The sequence below is a fragment of the Balaenoptera physalus genome (assembly GCF_965194825.1).
Source record: "Balaenoptera physalus genome assembly, chromosome: 4".
Lineage (NCBI taxonomy): Eukaryota > Metazoa > Chordata > Mammalia > Artiodactyla > Balaenopteridae > Balaenoptera > Balaenoptera physalus.
Genome location: NC_138891.1, coordinates 55,070,904 through 55,098,139, shown reverse-complemented (window position 1 = coordinate 55,098,139; position 27,236 = coordinate 55,070,904). Strand labels below are relative to the sequence as shown.

The 27,236-nt window shown below is 33.9% G+C and overlaps 1 protein-coding gene across 5 annotated transcripts in view; it reads right to left on the bottom strand.

Moving 5' to 3' along the window:
- The window catches only part of NAALADL2 (N-acetylated alpha-linked acidic dipeptidase like 2), a 1,434,969-nt gene that overhangs the window by 544,921 nt on the left and 862,812 nt on the right, over window positions 1-27,236 (bottom strand). For all 5 annotated transcript variants that reach the window (XM_082458958.1, XM_082458959.1, XM_082458957.1 and 2 more), the window contains one exon: window positions 15,864-16,014. In XM_082458958.1, coding sequence (XP_082315084.1) covers window positions 15,864-16,014 — 151 coding nt within the window. The remainder of the gene's footprint in view (window positions 1-15,863; window positions 16,015-27,236) is intronic.

Sequence of the window (27,236 nt, the reverse complement as noted above, 5' to 3'; positions counted from 1 at the left end):
GTGTACCTGCAGGTGTTAACTTTGCCATCACAGGTGATATAATCAGCCCTGCCCTTTCCTACTTTCTGTATTACTTTTTACACCATATCCCAAGCTACAAATCTGCAAAAGCTGAGGTACAAACCATTCATCTCTATGTAGGGGCATAAAACTGGGGAAGGATTTGTGGCAGGAAGGGGAAGGGGCAGGTGCTTCAGGCCAGCAATCCCACAGGAGATATGACTGAATAATAGTCCTACCAGATGCTCCTCTCAAAAATGAACTCCATGGTCAAATAAATTTGAAAAACCTTTCAGACTACAGTGCTTTTGGAATTTTGTAAAACACATTATAATAATAGTAGGTTTAAAAGTTCTATAGTAGGACTTCCCTGGTGGCGCAATGGTTGACAATCTGCCTGCCAAAGCAGGGGACACGGGTTTGAGCCCTGGTCTGGGAAGATCCCACATGCCACGGAGCAACTAGGCCCGTGAACCACAGTTACTGAGCCTGCGCATCTGGAGCCTGTGCTCTGCAACAAGAGAGGCCGCGATGGTGAGAGGCCCACGCACCGCGATGAAGAGTGGCCCCCGCTTGCCGCAACTAGAGAAAGCCCTCGCACAGAAACGAAGACCCAACACAGCCATAAATAAATAAATAAATAAATAAATAAATAAATAAATAAATAAATAAATAAATAAATATTTTTAAAAAAAGAAAAAAAGAGGCCTCTTTCTTCTTTAAAAAAAAAAAAGTTCTATAGTAAAGAAAGCTGTGCAGCTTAGTTTAACCCTCTATTTCCTCAACAAATTTACTAAATATACTTTTGTAAATGTTATCAAGTCCAAAACCTGAGTAATTAATGAGAAGCGTAAGGAGAAAAGAGAAGAAAGGCTTTCAGGAGCTCCTGTGCCTAATAGGAAGTTATGAGGGTATTCAGTAATCACATAGGTGTGTAAACATGTAAGTCACAATCTTTGTGAATATACAGGTGGTGTCACTTCATGTTACTCAGGTGTCAAGGAAAGAAAGGTCATTACCTGACCTGTTTCCATCAGACAGAGCTGGTTTTACATGCAAAAGAGGTCCTGAAGCCTGGCTTTTGACTTATTACAAAAGCAGTCCACATTTATACTCCTCAAAAGTCTAACACTGAGAATATTCTCTCTCAAAAAACATAATATTCCAAAGATTTAATTTTTCGACTCTCGCTGAAAAATTTAGGACTGAGTGGCTGTTGATAGGCAAAACACAAGTAGAACACATTTTTTCATCCAGGATGCAGCTCTCAAATGAAATTGTATGGGACTGAAATTTACAATGCCAGCAGTTTGAAGCAAATGCAATAACGCTTTAAAGTAGCATTACAAGATTTATTTTTACATACTTAAAATTCGAAAACTCTCCAGAGAATACTGGAAATGGAAAATGTTTACTTTAGGAGCACTCAACTATGTTTTGGTTCAACACTAAACCATAAAAGAATTCATGAAGCATCCCCAGAACGTGGTTCTTAGAGTCTGCTTTGTAAATAGATTTTAAATAATTCAAGTGGTAAAAAAGATGAACAATTTTCAGTTCTCAAGATTATATACAGAAAGTCTCATGGATGATCTAATACAGCAGATAACCACCAAATTTTGTATAAAATCACATTGTTTCAAACATTTACTCTGTAGAGCTCATCCAGTAGAGCTTTCTTTAATGATGGAAGTCCTCTACAATAGCCCCATATGGCTACTGAGCACGTGAAATGAGAACAGTATGACTACATTTTACGTTTTATTTAATTTTAATTAATTTAATTTAAAATTAAATAGCCACATAGGGCTATTGGCTACTATATTAGACAGTGTAGCTGGAGCCCTTCTAACTCATGACCAAGAATGGAATTAAAGCCAGATTTCTGTAGTGGACATAGTAATGTCCTGTCCAGATGTTCCATGGTGATGTTCCATTCTGTCAAGGGAGAACTTGTCGACCTGCTGCTGTGAGTGCTATGAACAGACAGTCACCAGCTGTTAAGTTTTTCAGGGTTTGCCTTAGTCACAGGAATCACTTTGCCAAGTGTCATGCCTTTCTTGAGGCAGCACACATCCAAAGACTGATTTCAGAAGAGGTATACAGACCTGGCCATTTGGTTCACTAATGGTCAATCCTGATAGAACATCTATTCCCAGTGGTTTCACTGTTTTGAAGTCCATATTCCCCTCTGCCCAATCCCCACTGTACTCCCTCTTTCTCACAGGTGTTGATCTCTAATAACAATCCTGCCAATTAAACTCTCTCTCAGTATCTGCTTCTGGAGAAGCCAACCATTGGCAATCCCTAAGAAATGATATGGAGAGAATTTTAGAATAACTGCTACATTAAAAAAAAAAAAAAGAAGTACCTCTAGCTCACTCTCTCCACTTCTATTCAACACTACTGGAAGTCCTGACCAAAACAATTAGGCAAGAAAGATAAATAAAAGGCATCTGAATAGGAAGAAGTAAAAGTGTCTCTGTTGCAGATAACATGATCTCCATATATATATATGTGTGTGTATGTATATATATGAAACCCTAAAATCTCCTCCAAAAAACTGTTAGAAATACTAAACTTATTCAATAAAGTTACAGGTTATGAAATGAATATTGAAAAATCATTTGTGTTTCTATATACTAACAATAAACTAATGGAAAGAAAAATTAAGAATAAAATTTCATTTATAATAGCTTCAAAAAATAACACTTAGAGATAAACTCATTCAAGGAAGTGAAAGATCTGTATTCTGAAAACTATAAGACACTGATAAAAGAAATAGAAAAAGACTCAAATGAGTGGAAAGAAATCCCACTTTCTAGGATTAGAAGAATTAATATTGTTAAAATATCCATAATACCCAAAGCAATTTACAGATTCAATGCAACCCCTATAAAATTTCTGATGGCATTTTTCACAGAATTAGAAGAAAGAATACTAAAATTTGTATGGTACCACAAATGACCCCAAATAACCAAAGCAATCTTGAAAAAAGAAGAACAATGTTGGGGGTACTACACTCCCTGATTTCAAACTATGTTACAAAGTCATAGTAATCAAAACAGTATGATACTAGCATAAAAGTAGATACATAGATCAGTGGAACAGAATAGAGAGCCCAGAAATAAACACACACATATATAGCCAATTAATTTATAACAATGGAGCCAACAATGGGGGAAGGATAGTGTTTTCAATAAATGGTGCTGGGAAAACTAGATATACATATGCAAAGGAATGAAACTGAACTTTTATCTTATACTATCCAGAAAAGTTAACTCAAAATCAAAAAAAAAGATTTGGATATAAGACATGAAAATGTACAACCACTAGAAGAACACATAGGGGGTAAGCCCCTTTACATTGGTCTTGGCAATGATTTTTTAGCTTGACACCAAAAGCAAAGACAACGCAAGCAAAAATAAGTAACTGGGACTACATCAAACTAAGAAGCTTTGCACAGCAAAAGAAAACTGTCAACAAAATGAAAAGGCTACATACTGAATGGGAAAAAATATTTGAAAATCATATATCTGATAAGTGGTTAATAGTCACATATATAAAGAACATGTACAATTCAATAGCACACACACACAAAAATCTGACTGAAAAATGGGCAGAAGACCTGAAGAGACATTTTTCCAAAGAAGACATACAGAAGGTCAACAGGTACATGACAAAGATGTTCAACATCACTAATCATCAGGGAAATGCAAATCAAAACCACAATGTGAAATCACCTCACATCTGTTAGAATGATTACTATCAAAAAGAAAATAAATAATAAGGGTTGATGAGAATGTGGAGAAAAAGCAACTCTCATACACTGTTGGTGGGAATGAAAACTGATTCAGCCACTACAGGAAACAGTATGGATGTTCCTCAAAAAGTTAAGAATATGACTACCATCTTATCCAGCATTCTCATTTCTGTATATCTATCAAAAGGCAACAAAACATTATCTTGAAAAGAGATCTGTTGCAGATGTTGCAAATAATGTTGCAGCATTATTTACAATAGCCAAATTATAAAAACCACGTAAGTTTCAGTAAACAGATGAATGGATAATAAATAGTGTTGAGGAAAAAAAAAAGAGAGACTGTTATTTATTTTATGTTGCCTTTATCATTTGGCAGTGAATGTAAAAACAGACTATATTGACCTTTATAATTTCATATCTGACATTAGTTATACTAATGATATTTTCTCTAAAAAAGCTTAATTTTGTCAATAGCAAAATCTCCTCATACTGTAGTTTATAGGTTCTGACCACAGCAGATAAAAAAGCATGAAAACTGGCTGGAAAAAGTAAAATTAATTGTGTCGATGAGCATGATTAATTATTTCTCAGGTTTATTCCTTTTCTTTTCTATCTACTATTGCTCAGCTACTGACAAGTTCCTTGAAAAGGTGGGTTGTACTCAGGATAATAACAACAATTTAAATCTTTGAGGAAGCTAATCTGATTATTCTATTTTACAATTTAAAGCTATTAAATTAAAAGGTTAATAAAGTTTGGAAAATGACAAGTTCTGAATATATTCCACTAAAATAATCCACATAAATTTGTGGTTGAAAAAGTAAAATTCAAATAACTAATTCTTTGGTTAGTTGATTAACAGTTCAATTTATTTATTTTATAATATGCAATTTCCATTTTTATAGGTAAGTGTAAAAAACTGTACTCTGGAAGACAACTGGTAATTGCATATGATTTAATCTAAATTTGTTCTGAGGTTATACTGATATAGTCTAAACCTATAGGTACATTTTATAATTTTACTATTTTATCTTTCACCTTCAACATTACCCCCCAAGCATATGGCAAATGTATGAGAAAAACAAAGTCAAACTTTGTTCATCATTAAGTTTGAATCACACCAAACTGCAAATCTTATTTGCCTAAGTTGTATAGTGGATGCCAAATCATATAGTGGAATTCCCATTACGTTAGAAGTTAGATAACCTTGTATTTAAGTGCTGGTTATGTTAGTCAAGTCACATTGATTAAGGCTCAGTTTCTTTAAAGATCAGCAAATAAGCTGAAGTGGGGCCAGTAAAAGCTGTCTTGTTAAAAGATCTTATAAGATAAAATGCTAAAAACATGTAAAACTAATTTTATTGTTGTTTCAATTAACTTCTTATATGCATTGTGACGGAATATATTTGTAAATCATTTTTTTAAAGCAGTGGACTTTATCCTCTTAGAATCACCACCAATTTTTGTGAAAACTTTGATTCTTAAAGCAAACAAACAAAAAATTTGATTGTCTCTACTGACAGAGTATTTGTTTAATTTAAAATAGAAAGCTCCTTATACAATAATCAGTAAAGAACATTCTGAGCAACTAATATACTACATGGCAGACTGATTTCCTAAGAATAATAATCACTCAAAAATGTCTCTGAAGACTATAATCCTAGACATTTCAAAAATTAATTGGAAAATTTCAATTTTTTGGAACCAAGAAATACAAGAAAACTTATATTACCAAAATTATATTTCAAAATGAAATTTAGATTTTTTTTAAAAGGAGTAGTTTGAATTTAAACTATCTACTTTTTAAATATGTTGCAAATTAAACTTTCTGAAAAAGAATCACATTGTTTAATAATGAGCCACTCTTTAAATTGATCTAAGAATCATGTTGAATAATACTTCATGTAAATAGGAAGACTTTAGGATATATTCAAGAACCACCAGTTACAGTAAAATAGTAAGAATACAGACATTTTTCATTTTTTCCCAACCAAGTGACAAGGTATTTCACGCTGTGAGTATCTAACACTCTGCTTTGACAACTAGGCGCATATTTATATTTTCTGCTATTCTAGTTCAACATTGTCTCAGTTGATTTAGTGCCAACTCAAGTCAGTCTTTCAATATTTGTCCAGGTACCTGGACCAAGAACACCTGGTGAAGACTTGTCACAAATTACAGAAATATTTTTTATTCTTTGAATGGTTTTGGTTGGCAGAGGCGATGTTGAACAGACGGGAGGTAAACAACACACGGATCCACTGAATTGTAACACTGGGAATATTAAATAAACTGTGTTGTTTGATACACTTCACTAGAGTAAAATGACTGAAACGATTTTCCTCTCCAGAATTTAAAACAAAAAGAAAAACGAAACAAAAACAAAACAGGATTATAACAAATAAAGAACAGGACACAGACATAAGGCTTTAAATCAGGATGGATTTTAGGAAATAGGGTATAATGAGAATCAAGTCTAAGCCAAGATAAAAGAAATATCTTGGGTTTCAATTAAGTAGTAGTCCAGAGATTAGCCAGGCAGTTATCTGGAGATGATACTAAATTTATAATCAACTCTGTAACCTACAGAGTTTTCAGAAGATATATTATTAAGGGAAATAATATGGAAACAAAAGGATTTCTAACTCCTAATACTATTTCTAGGCCTTCAGATGTCAGACAATCTTAATACTTAGAAATTGGCATAGGATTTCCTTTTCTGTGTTTCAACATAGTAAAAATAGAATACTACTTAATGATATCAATTTCTCACTTTTTTATTTTAATGCTCACCCCACAGTTTTTGATCCCCTCTTTGTTTTGAGCCTTACCTTATGTACCCAATTAGTGATTTTAAGCCAAGCACATCTTTCATTATAACTGATCACAGGTATTTTAATAATAACCAGTTACTGTAAATGTCAGTTTTTATGCCCCATTTATCTGAGTCCCTAGATAACATGATCAAGTTTCTTATGCCTCAATTTTGAGAATAAAATTGTGCTATTTATACCCTAAAGCCTCTTAGGATTCTAAAATTATATGGTTCCAGGGAACAGGGTTTGCTTGGATCATAGTTGAATGTATTAAAACACTCCTGGCAAGTTGGTGGAAGAAGTTATGATAAAGTCTGATAGTTTGAACATTTTGTCTTTGAAATATTTGATAAATTATCAAAGGAATTAAGAGACTAGATTAGACTTCTGATATCCTAATATCTTAAATGGAATTTCAAAGCTTTTTCAATCAGTGCAATCTCTGCTATTCTGAGTGGTAAAAGAGATGTGAGAGAATTGACAGAAGCATTTAGGGAGAAAAACTGTGTGTAAGTATGTATACATACTTTTTTAAAAGGAGTTTTAATTAGGTTAATTAAAATTAGCGTATAGCCAAGGATCAGAATCATCACACAAGCAGCCATGGACCTAGAGATTGTCATGTTAAGTGAAGTAAGTCAGACAGAGAAAGACAAAAATCATATGATATCACTTATATATGGAACCTAATAAAAAATGATACAAATGAACTTATTTACAAAACAAAACAGACTCACAGATATGGAAATCATACTTATGGTTACCAAAGAGGAAACGTGGGGGGAAGTGATAAATAAGGAGATTGGGACTGACATATACACACTACTACATATAAAATAGATAACTAACAAGGACCTACTGTATAGCACAGGGAACTCTACTCAATATTCTGTATATGGGAAAAGAATCTGAAAAAGAACAGATATATCTCTATATATCTATATAGAGATATATATGTATGTATAACTGACTCACTTTGCTGTACACCTGAAACTAACACAACATTGTAAATCAACTATACTCCAATTAAAAGTTAAAAATAAAAGAGAATAACTTATTCACTCAACAAATATTCACTAACAGCACACTGAGTACAAAAAATTGGGTTGAGGATCAGGAATACATATGTTCCTCCGTCCTGATTGGTGTGAAGGCAGCAATACAAGATGCTGAAAGAACAGTAACATGAGGTCACAAAGTTTAGGTCAGTAGCCTCAGTGGTCCAACTCAGATGTGGTAGATAAAGAATAGTAAAGGTCCTCTAGCTCAGTGGCTCTCAAAATTTAGCTGCATCAGAACTACCTGAAGAATCTGTCAGAACACAGATGGCTGGGCCCCTTCCTCAGAGTTTCTATCTAAGTATAAGGTGGAGGCCAGAATTTTGCATCTCCTTACAAACAATCTTGTGAGATACGTATTAGTATAATCCTCCTTTTTATTGTGACGAATATAAGGCTCAGAGTAGTTAATTAACATGCCAAATGAAGCTAAAGTCTCATTCTCGTAAAAAGAGTGATGACTTCTTTTCTGTGTTATACGGACAAAGATTACTTTAAAACTTTTTACTCTTTTCTCTGATTCTATAACAATCAAGAACTATTTGGATATGCAACAAGACTTACTGAGCTACCTTACAAGAAGCCCATGTGTTTCTTTGAACAACTTATTTGGATCATGCATTGTGGAAGAGTGCATTGACATTCTTGTTTAAAAAAAAAAAAAAAAAACTACTTAAACCTATACAAAGATTGTGGTATGCTTCCCAGCAACAAAAGGGAATGAACTACTGATACCTGCAACCATGAATAAATATCAGAGACATTATTCTGAGCAAAACAATCTGCACACAAAGAATATATACTTCATGTTTCCATTTTTATAAAATTTTAAAGTTTTTTACCATGAAAATCTTGAGACTGGTGGTTAGCTAGGTTTGGTGTTGGGGAATTATTCTGAAGTGACTCAGAGAACTTCTGGAGGTGATGGGAATGTTCTAATACTAAATATGAATGGAGAGTACATGGCTGTATCCTTTTGTCAATTAAGATATATCTATTTCAAATTATGTAAATTTTATTTGAAAAAATAAGTGGTGCTATGGAGTATCAGGGGATATATAGACAAAACAAAAATGGTAGAATAATTGATGAAGCTGGTTGAGGTATACGGAGGGTTAACTGTACTATTCTCTTTATTTCATATGTATTAAACAAACAAAAGAGAGGGTTCAAAATAGCAGTATGGGAAGATCCTGAACTCACCTCCTCCTCCCAGAGATACAACAAATCTACAACTACATATGGAATAAATCCCATGGTAAGGGACCTGAAAACTGAATGAACAGAGCCTCCACAACAAAGGGTAAATGGACAGCTTCGAGATGAGTAGGAAAGGTAGAGATATGATCTCATCAAGGAAAAAACCACACCATCTCAGAAAACCACAATTAGGAAGAATCACAAAGATATGGATCTTTAACCTGAGGAGCAAGGGATTGAGCGCCATATCAGGCATCCCAGCCCCTAGATCCTGCACAGGAGAAAGAAGCTCCCAAAACATCTGACTTTGAAAACCAATAAGAAATATATCCAGGAAAACTACAGAACTGCAGGGAATGAAAAACCTCTTCTTAAAGTGCTTGCACACAGACTCGACCTGAAAATCAGCACAAAACATATGGTCTATAGGTGAAGGGGACCCACTTCCTAATCTTAAAGTTTCTGTCAGAGAGAAACTAGCTGGGATACTCCCTGGGGACTGAAATACTGGCAGAAGCCATTTTGTGATCTCAGGCTACTTTGATAATGCCAGCACTGAAGGGCAGCATTTTGGAATTCTCCCTATAAACTGTTAGAGACAGTGGGCATGTCCCCACTGAGAGCTCTGCGTACCCCAGCACCTAAGTCAGGCCTAACAAACAACTGAGCAAGAGTCCTGCTTACCAGTGTCCAGCAGAAGCCACAACCAGACCCTGCAGCCAGTCCAAGGGCAAATCCCACCTGACAGTATGCCACAGCAGCCATGACTGGGCTCCACCACAGGAAGAAGACACACAGATTCACATAGGGAAAACCCCTTGAGCATCTGGCTCTGGTGGCCAGGGAGGATTGCACATCTGAGCCCCACAGGACATCTCCTAAATAGGGTCACTCCTTAAGTCTGGGAGAGATAGTTATTAACTAATACATAAAAACAGAGAATTAGACAAATTGAGGAGACAGAGAAATATGTTCAAAATGAAAGAATAAGACAAAACATCAGAAAAAGAACTAAAGGAAACAGAGATAAGCAATCTACCTGATAAAGATTTAAAAGTAATGGCCAAGAAAGATGTTTCACTGAACATGGGAGAACAATGGATGAATATAATGAAGCCTTCAACAAAGAGACAGAAAATATAAGAAAATAACAACAGGAGTTATAATGGAACAGAAGAATTCACTAGAGGGGTTAAACAGCAGATAGAAGAACAAATCACTAAGCTGGAAGACAAAACAATGGAGCTCACTCAGACAGAGCTGCAAAATGAAAGAGGAATTTTAAAAAGTGAAAATACCTTAAGGGACCTTTGCAACAACATTGAGCAGAATGACATTTATATTATAGGGGTCCCAGAAGGAAAAGAGAGAAAAAAAGGGCCAGAAAAATTATTCGAGGGAATAGTGGCTGAAAACTTCTCTAATCTGGGGAAGAAAACAGACATCAGGTCCAGAAAGCCCAGAGAGTTCCAAACAAGATGAAGCCAAAGAGACACATATGAAGACATATTACAATTAAAATGGTAAATGTTAAGGATAAAGAGAGAATCCTAAAAGCAGCAAGAGAACACAACTTGTTACATACAAGGAAAATCCCATAAGAGTATCTGCAGATTTTTCAGCAGGAACCTTACAGGCCAGAAAGGAGTGGCATGACATATCCATCATGTGGAACGGAAAAGTCCTCTAACCCAGAATTCTCTACCCAACAAAGTTATCATTCAGAATTAAAGGAGAGATCAAGGCTTTCCCTTGATCTCTAAAGGACTTCATCACCACTAAACTGGCCCTGAAAGAAATACTAAAGGGATTTGTTTAAGCTGGAAAAAAAATGGCATTAGTTAATAATAAGAAAATACACTAAAGAAAAAAATCTTATTGGAAAAGGTAAATATACAATAAAGGTATTAAAAATCACTTATAAAGCAAACATAAAGATCACAAGAAAAAGTAGAAAAATTAACTAAAATTATAATACTTAGTTAAGGAATGCATAAAATAAAATGATGTAAAATGTATCATCAAAAATATAAAATGTGTGTGTGTGGTGGGGGGAAGTAAAAAGACAAAATTTTGGAACGTGTTCAAATTTAAGTAGCTACCAACTTAAAACAGGCAACACTCAAGAATGTTATATGTGAACCTCACAGAAACCACAAGGAACAAATTTATAGTAAATACACAAAGGAAAGCAAGAAAGAAATCTAAATATAACACTAAATCTAAATATAAACACTAAACCACCAATACACAAGGAAAGAGACAAAAAGAAAGAGAAAAAAACATAAAACAACAAAATGGCAATAAGTACATACCCATCAATAATTACTTTATATGTAAATAAACTAAAGCAGCCAATCAAAAGACAGAGTGTCAGAATGGATAAAAAACAAGACCCATTTATTTACTGCCTATAAGAGACTCATTTCATAAGAAAGGACACACACAGACAGAAAGGGAAGGAATGGAAAAATGTATTCCATGCAAATGGAAATGAAAAGAAAGCTGGAGTAGCTATACTCATATTAGACAAAAATAGACTTTAAAACGAAGACTAAGAAAAGACAAAGAAGAGTATTACATGATGATAAACAGGTCAATCCAGCAAGAAGATACAACATTTATAAATGTATATGCACCCAACAGAGGAGCACCAAGATATAAAAGCAAATATTAATGGACTTAAAGGGAGAATTTGAAAGCAATGCAATAATAGTAGGGGACTTTAACAACCTACTTACATCAATGGATACACCATCCAGACAAAAAAATCAATAAGGAAACATCAAATTTAAACAACACATTGGACCAGAGGGACTTAATACCTATAGAGCATTCCATCCAAAAGCAAGAGAATATGCATTCTTCTTAAGTACACATGAAACATTTTCCTGGATAGATCACATGTTAGGTCGCAAAATGAGACTCAATAAATTCAAGAAAAATCTTCTCCAACCACAATGGTATGAAACTAGAAATCTATCATGAGAAAAAAAAAAAGGGAAAAACCACAAAAATGTGGAGATTAAAAATATGTTACTGAACAACCAAGGGGTCTTTGGAGAAATCAAAAAAATACCTATGGACAAATCAAAACAGAAATATGACATAACAAAATCTATGGGATGCAGCAAAAATTGTTCTAAGAGGGAAGTTCATAATAATGAAACAACAACAAAAAATTCCCAAATAAACAATCTAACTTTACACATAAAGGACCTAGAAAAAGAAGAATAAATGAAGCCCACAATTAGCAGAAGGAAGGGAATAATAAATATCAGATGGAAATAAATGAAAGAGAGACTAAAAAGAAATGGGAAAGATAAATGAAACTAAGAGCTGGTGATTTGAAATGATAAAATCAACAAAACTAGCTAGACAAACCAAAAGAAAAAGAGAGGACTCAAATACATAAAATCATAAATGAAAGAGAAGTTACAAATGTAACCACATAAATGTGAAGGATCAAATGAGACTACTACAAATAATTATATGCCAACAGTTTGACAACCTAAAAGAAATGGATAAATTCCTGAAACATAAAATCTTCCAAGACTGAATCATGAAGAAATAGAAAATCTGAACAGACCAATTACTAGTAAGGAGATTGAAACAGGAATCAAAAATCTCACAACAAACAAAAGCTGAGGACCAGATGGCTTCACTGGCAAACTCTACAAAACACCCAAAGAAGATTTAATACCTATTCTTCTCTCAAAGTTAACACAAAATGTTCACAGATGACTTAATACTTTTCTTCCAAAAAAAATTAAGGAGGAGGGAAACCTTCCAAAGCACTTTACAAAGCCAGCATTACCCTGATATTAAAACCAGACAAGGACACCACAAAAAAGGAAATTTGCATGCCACTATCACTAATAACCACAGATACAAACCTCAATGAACTATTAGCAAATCAAATCCAACAATACATTAAAAGTTGTACATCATGATCAAGTGTGATTTATTCCAGGGAAGCAAGGATGATTCAACATCTATAAAACAATCCATGTGATACATCACATTAATAAAATGAAGGATCAAAATCATATGATCATCTCAACAGATGCAGAAAAAGCATTTGACAAAATACAACCCTCATTTAACTGTCAATAAAGTGGGTATAGAGGGAATATACCTCAACATAGTGAAGGTCATATATGACAATTTCACAGAAAATAACATACTCAATGATGAAAAACTGACAGCTTTTCCTCTAAAATCAGGAACAAGACAAGGATGCCCACTCTTGCCACTTTTATTCAACATAGTATTGAAACTCCTACCCACAGCAATTAGGCAAGAAAAGAAATAAAAGACACTCAAATCTGGACACAGAAATAAAACTGTCACTATTTGCAGATGACATTATATTATACATAGAAAACGCTGAATACCTCACCAAAAAGATGTGAGAACTAATAAGTAAATTCAGTAAAGCTACAGGATACAAAATCAATATACAGAAATCTGTGGCATTTCTATACACTAATAACAAACTACCAGAAAGAGAGGTTAACAATCCCATTTACAATTACATCAAAAGAATAAAATACCTAGGAATAAATTTAACCAAGTAGGTGAAGTATTTGCACACTGAAAACTATAAGACACTGATGAAACAAAATGACATATAAATGAAAAAATATTCTGTGCTCATGGATTAGAATAATTAATATTGTTAAGACGTCCATATTACATAAAGCAATCTACAGCTTCAATGCAATTTCTATCAAAATTCCAATGATGTATTTCACAGAAATAGAACAAATAATTCTAAAATTTCCATGAAACACAAAAAACCCTGAATAGCCAAAACAAACTTGAGAAAGAAGGACAAAGCTGGAGGTATCATGCGTCCTGATTTCAAACTATACTACCAAGCTATGGCAGTCAAAATAGTATGGTACTGGCACAAAAACATACACAGACATCAATGGAACAAAACTGAGAACCCAGAAATAAACCCATACATATATGGACAATTAAGTTACAACAAAGGAGCAAAGAACATACAATGGAGAAAGGATAGTCTCTTTTATAAATGGCGTTGGGAAAACTGAACACCCACATGCAGAAGAATGAAACTAGACCACTTCTTACACCATACACAAAAATAAACTCAAAATGCATTAAGGATTTGAATGTAAGACCTGAAACCATACAATTACTTAGAGAGAATGTTGGCGGTAATCTCATTGACATCAGTCTTAACAAATTTTTTTTTGTGGATCTGACTCTAAAAGCAAAGAAAACAAAAGCAAAAATAAACAAATGGGACAATGTTAAACTAAAAAGATACTGCACGTGAAGGAAACCATCATCAAAATGAAAAGGCAACCTACTGAATGGGAGAAGATTTTTGCAAACCATATATCTGATAAGGGGTTAATATTCAAAATATGTAAAGGACACATACAACACAACAATAAAAAACTAAACAAACCAATTCAAAAAATGGGCAGAGAGTCTGAATAGACATTTTTCCAAAGAAGACATACATAATATTAGAGGATGCTGGGATAAAGATATAAGGATTCTATACATACTATATTTGCAACATTTTTGTGAGTTGAAATTATTTCAAAATAAAAAATTAAATTAATTTTTTAAAAAAAACATTCTGAGATGATCATGACACTCGCCAGCACTTTGCTAGATATGACTGAATTCTACTTTTATTAAATGACCGGAGCCAAAAATATATAAAGATTAACTGTTGCCAACGGGGCAACTTACCACTTAAGCAGAGTATTAATAAAGTATCTGCTTTTCAGTAGCATTGCAGACCACTGATTTGCCATACAGAGTTAGCTGCCATGTGCAACCTCCTGATGCTGAGACATTACAGCCCAAGGCAATTAGAGCATTTGCAAATGAGAGAGCTCAACTGATATTTTTGGTGATGCCTGAGAATTGTAGATGGATACCTACTAATTTTAATTTCAAAATTGTAATTAAGAGAGAGCGGACTGTACAAAGTACAGATCAATGAGGTCCCAGTGAAAATTCTTACATGGATTATTAAAGGGGTACTTTAAAAGACAAAGCAGTACTCAGTAGACCAACAAAATTCATAAATTATAGTCATATTTGACTCAGTTTACTTCCTTCTTGGAAAAAGTTATTAATTGATTGGTAATGTTAATATATATAAAGGACAGTTAGACTTAAGTAAGATATTATTAGTCTTTTGTAATATCTTGTTGAAAACAAGGAAAAATATTGATGGAACACATGGGTAATTACATGAATTTTTTGTTAGCTTAATTCCTGACTGAAGTATCATGGTTAATGGGTTAGTATCACAATGGAAGGAGGTCCAAAGAGCTTTTCCTCTGCCAAGTCTGTTTAAAAAGAATATTTGTCAATGACACATTAGACAGAGAATCAATGGTACAGTGAGCACCTGCCAAAATCACAGTTGTTTTTTTATCTTTGCCACATGATTCCCACTATAATGAACACAGCTTGCTGGGAAAGAAAAGGATGTTTGATGCAAAATAACCATGTCTATGCTGCCAGTGGCTGGACAAACCAATGAGATCCTTCTTTTAGGGAGCCAGACAATTTGATTGTGTCAACTCCATTCCTCTCCAGCATCATTTCCCAATGTTTTAGTCACCTGACTTGAGCACGTGTACCCCTCGACTCTGGACTTAAAGTTGTAACAACAACTCCAAAGCAGCAGACATTTCATGCTTCTAGGTATGTGCACGTGCTTTCCACCTACATAGAGTACTCGACCCACATGGTGTTAATTTATCTTATCGGTCAATCAATAATAACACATAAAATATTTTCCCTTGTTATTGAGACAAAAATGTATTGCAGGCTTTTTAGCAAGTTTTATTCCAACAAATGGGTAGTCTACAATTTTGGGAAGATAAAACATTCACTTTTAAAAATACGGAGTGCTAAGAATTCTTCAACTTTACTATCCTTTGATTACTTTAGGTAGCATGTACTTATAAATTACAACCTTGTAGTGCTTACAAGAATAATAAGGATTAATAATGAACTTACCAATACTTGGATAACCAGGTGTAGAAGGGTCTCCTCCTGGATTCAGTGACACCATGAAGGTATCATAGCTAAGATTTGCAGTCTTTGGTAAATCACAAGGATCAATATACAGAAGGACACCTCCAAATCCAGCCTTTTCCAATAAAGAAAGCTAAAAGAGGAGAACAAATTATTAAAAATGTCCTCATATACATTTTTAGTTCATATACGGACACTTCATAAATGTGACTACAATTAGATGACTCTTTTTTCTGTTATTTTTTTCTTTTAAAATAAGTAGAAACTTTCGATTTTCTCATTATCAAAGCCCAGACAGAGAGTTATCCTACTGGTCTCTTCCTTTTTCCTCTGTTCAACAGTATTTAAGCTGCATTCTTATAATGTTTATATTTGATTTCAGTTGTCTGCATTTGGAATTTCTTCATTTTTTAATTGTCCAAGTAGATTTGGAAGTTTTCACTTTCATGAGATTAACAAAAAATCTACCAGACAAAGTTCCATTGTAAAAGGAAAGCTGTTCTGACCATTATTATATTCTTCCCTAGAGCAGAAGACATCCAACAGTATTTTGATTTATTTTCTCCAGAGCTGAGACTGCCACTCCAGTTGTTAAAATGTTGAAATCTTTCACACTGTTTGGCAAACAGCCACTGTCCTGAACCGCCTGAGGGCCCCCACTAGTCACTCTGGTCTCTGCCCTGGATGTCCCAGTCAGACATCTAAGATAGAGCAACTAATGGGATATACACAACAAAGTAGTGGGCCTCCTTCTAAATGGTCAGTTCCTGCTTTGTCTCTGTCATTAAATACTTTGAAAATATCCTGATTACCTCTATGAACATACTTAATGCAAAGGTTCCGCTCTGTTCTTCAGTAAGTACACAATAGAGAAGTATGATGGGGCAGATGAACTTGGCATCCCAGGTTCTCTTTGTTTTAACTTATTAAATTAATTTTGGTGGGTAAAGATCTTATTCATCTTAGTGGAACTTACATGATTTGAAAAATAATAATCATGATTTGCTAATCCTATTTGTTTCCCATGAGAGAGGAAAAGTATAATAATTAGGCAGTACTAGGGAATAACGGAGACTATGAGTAAGGGCCATATTTAGTATAGGCAATTGCTGCTCATTGTGCGACTCTAGTTAACACCTATACTTCACTTCCCAGTTACTGCTTATGTTGTTTACTGAATTTTATAGTGGACTAAGCAAGGCAGCAACTGTGTCCCAGACTGGACCACTCCATGAGAGTAGGAATCATGCTTACATTTTGTAGCACTGTACATACACCTTGCACATAGCAGGCACATAGTAGGCATTTAAGAATATTATTAAATGAAAGAACAAATGACACAGATGCTGATATGGCACAACAGCTACCCTTAAAGAAAAGAGAGCTCTGAGAAAATATTTAGGATGTACTTCAACTGGAAAAATAAAACATATAATTGTAAATATTGCACAACTTTAACTACATACAGGAAATAACATGTAGAAAAATAAAAACTGACGCTTGATATAAGTATGCTATGTTAATTGCATCTTTTCAGCTCCTTTAAAACTGTTCTGTATTTTTCCATTTTTAAACAAGTAATGAACAAGTATGGATTTTTATAATAAGAAAAAAAAAACCTAACACTGAGAACCTAAGCTAAGTATAATGGACTCACATGTATACCTTCTATAAGAAACCACTCTGATCAGACTTCTGTCTTTTTTTTCCCCATCAATGTTTTAATGAAGATAGGGAAAGGATTCAGGGAGAGAGGAGGAATGAGAGACAGAAAAAAAGAGAAAATAATATGTGAATAAAGGGCAGGATTTAAGACTGATGCTCCAAATGCAGAGACTGAAGTCCTTAGGGAGGGTTTCTAATGTTTGGATGCTGAAATTGCTATTCTCAAAAAGAATGATCAATGGAATGATTTTCAATGTTCTGCTTACTATAGGAGAATATATCAAGAAAAAAAAATGAACTTCTCTAAAAAGCAATTTTTAAAATATTAAAAAAAATTTTTTTTATTACTAAAGCAATTTGTGATCATTAGTGAGAAAGAGATACACGTCAACAAAACAAAACAAAACAAAAAAGCAAAAGACAATCCCATTACCTTACCTGTCAAGAGGTTGCAAATGTTAACATGTTGGTGTTTCTAGATCCTTTTACTGGGGCTTATGCACATTCACACATATATTTACAAAATAAAACTAACTATGATAAATACTATTTTGCAATCTTTATTTTTCACTTAACAGTATATACTAAACATTTGTCCATGTTAATAAGTACACTTTTGTATCATTTTAATACCTATATACTGTGTATGATTAATATAAATAATATTATATAAAAAGGCCATCAAATGTTATGTAACCAACCCCTGACTGTTAATCAAATTATTTAAAAAAATTTATATTACATTGGAACAAAATTCCTTATATCTAAATCATTGCACAAATATCTATTTTAATGAAGTATAGTTTCACAGGTCGAATTTCTAAGTCAAAGTATTCCTTTTCTTATGATTTTTTTTTGTAAACTAATTTCCATTTAGAAAAGCTATAAAAAGTTATATTCTTACCTGTAGTATATGTACCTGTTTCCCCTCATTATCACCAACAATGAATATTATTACTTTTCAAAAGATATTTGTCAATCTGCCCAAAATTTATTTCTCCAAAGATTTTTAATTATTAATGAAGTTAAAGTTATTTTTGCTTGTGATTTTGGCAACTGTATATTTTCTTCTGAGAATTACCTGCTTGTGAAAAGCTATTTTTACAATTCCTGGGCCATGTATCCATTTGTAACTATATGAGTGTCGCTGTTATGCAGGTAATATGCTGGCATTGGGATATGAAGGTAAGTAGGACAAGGTCTTTGCTCTTAGGATGTTGAATTTACCAGTGGAATGACGAACAGTTTTCATCTTGAGTGCTAACTCCAATTAACTGACAATGAATGGACGTCGGGAGAAGGATTGTGAGGGTAGATTCAGGGTCAGTGGAAAATGAATCTATGAGAGATCACTGCTTTGGACAAAGAAAGGGAAGTGATGATCAACAAATTTTTTTTTTTTTTTAATTTGCTGATACTGCTTTAGTGGAAGTCAAAATAGCTTCAAAAGTATCTTCTAAAAAGGTAAATATGATAATAATTTATTTAATGTTTATGAAACCTAGTGGTTAAATTTACCTTAGTCAAAAATAAAATGCTAAAGTTGCATGTTTTGTCTCTTCTGACTGTATTTGGTAATATGCTGAGACCCCTTTTATAAGGAATATGTACCATGATATGTTTCTATTCCTAACGGCTGATAATGAAGCAATGTGGTTTAACAGAATACTATCTTTGGCCAGACTTGATTACCTCCCTACACCTCTGAAGAGACAGCTTTATATGCGAGCTGACCCCCTCTTCCCGTCCTCTGCCTATAACAGTTGGACCTGAGGTGGACACCTCTTCAACACTGTCAAATCTGGTTCCTGATGCCACCCCTCACTGACCATCATAGAGCTCTTAAATAAGTAGTTTAATTCAGTGACTCCATTTCAGGAATTGTCTATTGCCAATGACACTGGCAAAAGAAGAAACTGCTTACATGACATCAAATTTTTTAAATGTTCCTTTGCATTGTTAACATTGCATTTTGAACTTGATGAGGTGGAGCTTGCCTAAAATGCTCAAAAGACTTTGTATTCTGGTGAGATGACATTTTTAAAAATACTTCCAAAGGCAAGCCAAGGCCAAAAAGATGAAGCCAGCTGTCATTGGGTTGTCTGATTGCAGACTGTCCCTGGGTGCACAGGTGAAAGTTATTAGCTCTGCCTAGGACCTCTCACAGCTTGAGACCTAGACTGACGATTATACTAGGGGTCTAATACGTGAAAAGAGACGGCAAGTGTAAGGCCAGATTACCTATATTAAACTTCAACTGTCCTTTGCTTCTCTTTCTCAAGTATATATATGATAAGTTTGGGGTTCTTTGTCATACTTACCACCTTGTAAACTAAGACAACATTTGATACAAGTAGGACCAATCAGGACTTGGAATGGAGACACCAAAAATGAGTCAGGCAGATGGTGTTGGGCATGAGTGTTGTGTGCTCAAGGAGAAGCAGGCCACAGCCACTGGCTAGTGTGGTGCACTGACCCACAAGGCTGTATTGCCCTGGAGGGGCACCATTTCCTAATTCACACAAAGCACCATATGAGCAAATGGCTTCTCTGTTCAGAATCAGTTTTCTGACATGTGCAAACTAGTCTTTTCAGAATGTAGAAACCATGAGCCTTGCCAAGGAAACTGGCAACTAAAAAGGAGTGGGAATTCAGAGAAAACAAAGATGAGAATGGGCAAGAGAGGGAATGGCACGCACAGACCTCAAGTCCAGCTGTGTGCCTTTCACTTGGATTGGGTGAGATTTTCCTCCCTTTCTCTGAGGGTGCTTCAGTTATTTGCAAATAAATCAATCCATAACCAAGACAAATGAAAAAGCATGAGACTTTTCATTTGATGGTACTGGATTTTGGTACCAACCCTGACACTAAATAGCTATGTGACAATTCATATAGTTTTTCCAGGCCTTTGTTTCACCATCCATAAAATGCAAGGATTGAACAACATTAGCCTCAAAGACCCATTCTGTTCTCAATTAAAAACACATGTAGTCTAATTCTTTGATTTTAAAATTGTTTAAGGAGACATTTATTGTACTTTTAAATATATTGTCACATGTGAAATTTGCTTTTAAACTATTGGTCAGGGATACCCTCCCCCAAAATAACACACTTTCTATGATTAATAAAGATTTTTCAGGTAGTTTTTATGATGTGATTTCGTATAATATATAGTACGAATATTTTAATTTTGCATTAAACTTCTGTTAGGGACAGAATATAGGGAAAACAAAAACACTTAGAATCTGTACATTGAAACTCTTCTGAGTTACTGAATTGATTCTTCCTTTTCAGTATAAATTCAGTACTAATTTAAATATAGTACACTGTGAAGTGTTCATTTCATCTTTCAAAACTATTTTACAGTGTTTATACCCCAAAACATATATGACAATTGTAATAAATCACGCAGAGTTAAATGAATAATATTTCAATGCAGCTATCAACCTTCTGTCTAAATTGGAAATATTTCTACTCTAATAAGTACTTCAACTAATATTTTATTTCTAGGAGAGAAGTTAAATATTGCATAAATTTACTGACTATGTTTATTCAAAATGTCCACCAGTGATAATTACTAGTCTCCACATATCTAAGGATTGCTCCTCCTCCTCAAAAAAAAATCACAGTATGTTTCCATGAACATAGGAATCATTAAACCAGCATCCTACTCACATGCCTCCCGCCCTCTTTTGTTTAACTCAAAGAACCACTAAGTGCTGAGCTGACATGATTCTTAAGTTTTTATGGGTGCTAAAATCTCAATAGGCATGAGGTATCTGAGATAGTTGCTAGACTAGTAACCAAGAAATGGTCCTTAGTAACCCCGAGACACTTTTCTGTTTCTATACAGAGTCAGTCAACTCCCTTCAAGCTATGCCATGGCTTCACATCACCTGAAATACTTCTAATGCCCCCAGTCTCCAAAGTGAAATTTTATTAGTATTATTTTTTTATCCCCAGTAATTAAAAAGGATTTGATGGATAACTTTAGTAGCACTAGATTATGACCTGCTTGAAGACAGTAACCTTATAGCTTCATTTTATATCCCTTGTGCCTAGTATAGTGCATGGCAACAAATGATTTTTCTATTGTTGGGATAATGAATAAACTAGTGTATGTACCAATGAATGAATGAATGAAAAACACAGTGTATACAGGTACAAGTGTATTACATGAATGTTATTTTGCTCTACTGTTCACATCCACTGGCTGGAAAACTTATGCAATAAATTTTGTTGTGACATCTTACATGTGTTCATTAGAATGTGAGATAAGTATTAAGCCAGCTTGTTTCTGAAATAAAAATAAACATGTTCAACTAAGTGTGTTGTCTTTTTATACTTCTGTAAAAATACATATTAAAATAGGTCTATTTTGTTTTGATTTTTGTTTTATTTTGTTTTGTATGATGTTTTGTTATCTAAGAATAGCGATAAAGAGCGGAAACTAGCCCCCAGGGATTTGAACGTGTGGATTTGTCTTATTGACAGGGTCTTGGAGATAAAATGTCTTTGACCAAGAAATATGATCTCATATTTCTTGCTGTGAACCGTATTAATATATTTTTCCTTGTGTATAATATATAAAGCTATCTGTTGCCAAATAACCACCTCTGAAATAAATGGTACTACAAATCTGTGGGCAGGACACAACAATCTTACTGAACAAACCTTACAAAATGAAAAGCTCCTTGGGAATTACTCATTCAGGGGTAGTAGCCTGGCACCTGAAAATGGTCCAACATAGGTTTATATTCCCATTGCCTTGGACAGACAGCACATATGAACTGGGTGGCTGCATGGTATTCAGATATTCAGGAAACAATCATTTAAAGAAAAATCAAAGCCAGGGACAGTAAAAGAGAAAGGACCCTTCTCTGATTCCTACCACTTAACTTCTGTACTTAACCGACATCTACTCTTACTTTCAACCAAAACGCCTTTCCTGTTCCAGGAGGATGCTGTTGCTATTGTCATTTAGACAATCCACTCCTTCAGTGTCCAACAAGGGAATACTGGCTGAATTCCACAGTTAGGCTCTAATCCATTTTCAGATGCCCCCAAGTTGTTGACTCACCCTTTTGAACCCACTGAATGTGAGCCTTGCTCTTTATTTTCACTGGTCACAATGCAGGAGATCCCTGAACTACCACCTGATATCAAGAACCAAAGGAGAAAGCTTGTGGTTTTCTCTGTAATTTAGCCTCTTCAAAACATTGGCTCAGTATTAGAACCATGCCTCTGGCCTCCATAGCCTAGAAAAGTTTCCTGAGCCTTCATGTGGAAAACGAGAACAAATATAACGTAACGAGACAAACTTGGTTTTACAGATAAAATTAAGGCCTATTGTTATGGGCTGAGTTGTGTCTCCCTAAGATTCATATGTTTAAGTCCTAACCCCCAGCACACCTCAGAATGTGACTACATTTGAAAATAGGGCCTTTAAAGAGGTAACTAAGGTTAAATGAGGTCATATGGGTGGGCTCTAATCCAATGCAACTAGTGTCCTTATAAGAAGAGGGAAAGACATCAGAGGTCTGTGTACATAGAGAAAAAGCACGTGAGAACACAGCAAGAAGGTGGCAATCAGCAAGCCAAGAAGAGAGGCCTCAGGAGAAACTGAACCTGTCAACACCTTCATCTTAAATTTTCAGCCTCCAGAACTATAGAAAATAAATCTGTGTTTAAGCCACCCAGCCAGGAGTATTTTGTTATAGCAGCTCTAACAAATTAATACATTCATATATGATAAATATCTGTCAAACTTTATATAAAGATTCAGGAAAATCATGTGATTAGAATCTAGGTCTTCTGAGTCATCTTCAGGCCAAATCATCAAGTATTAATTGTACATCTACTATAAGCCAGATACTGTCTCACAAATTATTTGCTGATTTTTATTCAAAGCATTTGATATAAGTCATTTCAATTCCCATTATATAGTTGCTGAAACTGTGATTCAGGAAGGTGAAGAGCTTGGCCTGGGATCAGAGCTAATAAGTGGTAATGCCAGGGATCAAACGAGAGTTTTCTGAATTCAAGCCTAGCGATCTTTCCACTAAAGCACACCTTTTCTTTAAATTATACATCCATCCTTTACAAAGACAAATAGACTAGCCAAAGGGTGAATTTATAAAACACATCAGATGCTTCTTGCTGTGATCTGCTTTCTGATAAGATACTAAAATCAATACTGTGTGAATTGTATGACTGTTTATTTAGAATGCTAAGAAGACCTGGATTTTTACAAAGTGCCATAATGGGAATTAATATGTATTAAAACAACAGAATGTCGACATTTTAGATTGAAGATTCATGGCTATAATAACAGAAAAATAAAAATACACTTTTAAAAACCATGAACTAACATTTCATAGTACTTTCTTACTCATTTAAATTAAGTAGTTCTGGAACATGTGAAAAATAAAAACACTGAACACATAATATGTGATCATTTCTTAAGCAGATATTTTGACTTCAGGGCTCAAATTTTATGTTGTTCTTTCTTCTTGAAATCATTTTCCTTATTAATAGGTTTGTTGTTTGGTCCTTTAATTATGTATTGTATCATTAGGATGCCATTAAAGAGATTTGTAAGATTCCTGTTTGCTTTGTTATATTTTGGAAGTAAACTCATCTTTCTTTGTCAAAAAATAAAAAAAAAGACTATTATGGTGAGGAATATTCATTGTAATCAGACTGAGTATATCCGAGGCATAATCACAGCATTCTTTTTTGATTTCACTGAACACCTTTACTTGGATTTTAAATTGCTTTACTTGATGTATCCAAAGTTATTTAAATAATTCTAGTGAGATTAATAAAAAACAATGAACCTCTGCTTTTGTAAAGAAAAAACCTGAAGTTATTCAGAAAGTTAAGCCTGTTGTCAGAGTTCTAAAAAGAGTCCTCAAATTTTATCACTAGATTACAGGGGAGGGAAAGAAGGAGGGAAGAAGGAAGGGAGGAAGGGAGGAAGAGAGGGAGGGAGGGAAGGTGTCCTATTTTATAAGGTATTCTCATGCATATATTTTTGTGCTTTAAACTAATATCTCATTGTGGCCTATGGGATTATTCTTATTTCACAAATGAAGTAATCATGAGATAAAGATGATTATATCAAGATCACATAGTTAATCACAGATTTCAGACTAAACGAATGTGTCCTCATAGTTTATTTTCCTGTGCTTCTCCCATTAAACCGTATTGCTTTCAAATAATGAAAAAAATTGTGACTCTGCATTTTTTTGTTTTTTAAAGTTCATATTACATTATTTGACAGCCTTTGCAATGTCTGCTGCATGGAAGAAGTCTAAATATTAAAAAAACATCTTTTAAAATATGATGTTATTTTTCCAACTATAGCTTCAAAATATTGAGGAGAAAGCTATAATTTATTTTCCCACTCCTCATTTTTCCTATCCATTGTGGATCCACCTATGCAGTATAGATCCATTGCTCCAGGTTCTAGGTTGAGAATACAATGATAGAGTGGGGACCAGCAAGCATTAACCTAAATCGTTTTATTTTTAGGGAGAGGAAACACAGTGGCCTGGGGTATTTTCCTCTACATAGGTGGTTCATGAACTGAAAACACTAAAGGGTATTTGACCTTATCAATTTCTCTAACATGATTTTATTACTGATAGCCAATATTAAGAAAAAAAAGTACAGTTGTTACTAGTAAATATGTTACTGATATTACCAACTGCATGTACATCTCTTTTGCTCTGTAGATGTGCTGTTGCTTTTCATGTTCAAAAGGAATGGAAAAGAATACTAACACTATATATAGTTAGAAATGAAGTCATAAAGACATAAGCTTCTGACTTACAAACTTAATAATTTTTGTGCTTATATATGTGAATATATGAGAGAGGAAGAGACAGGCAGTGGAGAAAGAGAGCATAGTCTCATATAACCACATGCATGAATCTCTGAGGTTATACAATTTTCTAGTTGAATAAACAAGATCAAGAAAAAAGAGCTCTTCACATCATTTAGTCTTTGAAAATGTATTATTTTTTAAAAAAATTTAATATACACTACAAATGTTCTTAACTAAGAGCATATTCAACTAAAGCCATAATGAATAGAGATAAACCCATGTATAATACACAATAAAGATAAAATATTTCTACAAGTGAATCTATATACAAAACAGAAACAGACTCAGACATAAAAACAAACTTATGGTTACCAAAGGGGAGTGGGGGGGGGGAAGGGACAAATTAGGAGTATGGGATTGACAGACATGAACTATACATAAAATAGATAAGCAAGAAGGATTTACTGCAAAGCACAGGGAATTATATTCAACATCTTGTAATAACCTATAATGCAAGGTAATAAAAAAAACTTAATCACTATGTTGTATGCCTGAAACTAACACAATACTGTAAATCAACTATACTTCAATAAAAAATATTTCTAAAGATATCTCAGAAATTATTATGTTTACTGACAATTTTCTGATGTTTCAATGTGTTGATATTAATCAATATTTAATATTCTTATTTCTACTGCCTACAAAATTGCTTCTTTAACAGAAATATTAAACAGACCTCCTAATTTTCTTACACATAAAAAGAAAAAAAAACATTGGTGACTAGATGTATATATGACATTCAATCTTTTCTAAATTTACAGTATTATGACTCATCATATAAAATTTTTAAAAACAAGTCAAGTTCTGGGAGTGTCATTTTTTAGCTAAAAATTTTATATGTATCTTCTCCAAGGTGGGTGGATGTGGAAGAGATACACGAGAGAAAATTAAATGAATATTAACATAAAAAAGACTATGTCAAATTACTTTTAAAAATTTACCATGGTAAAACTTCTAATCTTGTACTACCTCCAAGTGTTACATGATATCTGAAGCTGTTAGGAATACATCTGAATTTATCGAATTATTGTTTTGTAGCTTGGTTTGTAAGCAACATGGTGGATGAAAAGAATAGCAAGTCTTGAAGTGGACCAGTCATTAGGTGACGGATGCTGGGCATGCCACTGAAAAGCCACAAAGTTCAATTTTCTCATCCATAAAAAGAGATGACATTTGCCCCGCCAATCACACAAAATGACTGGTAGATTCAAAGGAGGTAATATGTCTGAAGGATTTTGAGAGTGTAAAATGCTACATAATGTGTGAGGGTTTTTATTTTCTTTTGTTTCTCAAGGGAATGACAAGGAAGAAGAGAAGGTAGAGAATGAACAAGGTTGATAATTGAGGGAATGCAATTTCTTTGCAATTGTCTGTGGTTAGAGAATGGTATCAGGGAAAAAACAAAAACAACTAGTTAATCTGAAAAACAATTTTTTCTTGACATAAAAGTGATGAAATTTCATGAATTTATTTCCAAAAGTAAATATTCATATAACTTTAAAATACTCTTCCACTGTCTATCACTTATTACCAGGCTGTTTGTTGTATGTTAGATTAGAGGAACCATGAATAAAAAATCCTAAAATACTCCAAGTCATAATTTCTTTCCAAACTGCAGTAGGCTTTTAAAATTTTTATAATCCCATTACTTAAAATATTAGCTTATATCTTTAAAAATTAGGATAATGATTATTATATTTTGCTTACCTATCAAGGAAATATTATTTTTGTTATACTATTATTTTTTTCTCCATTAAAAAAAAAAAGGCAGTCTACTTCACAGAGACAATTTTTCAGCC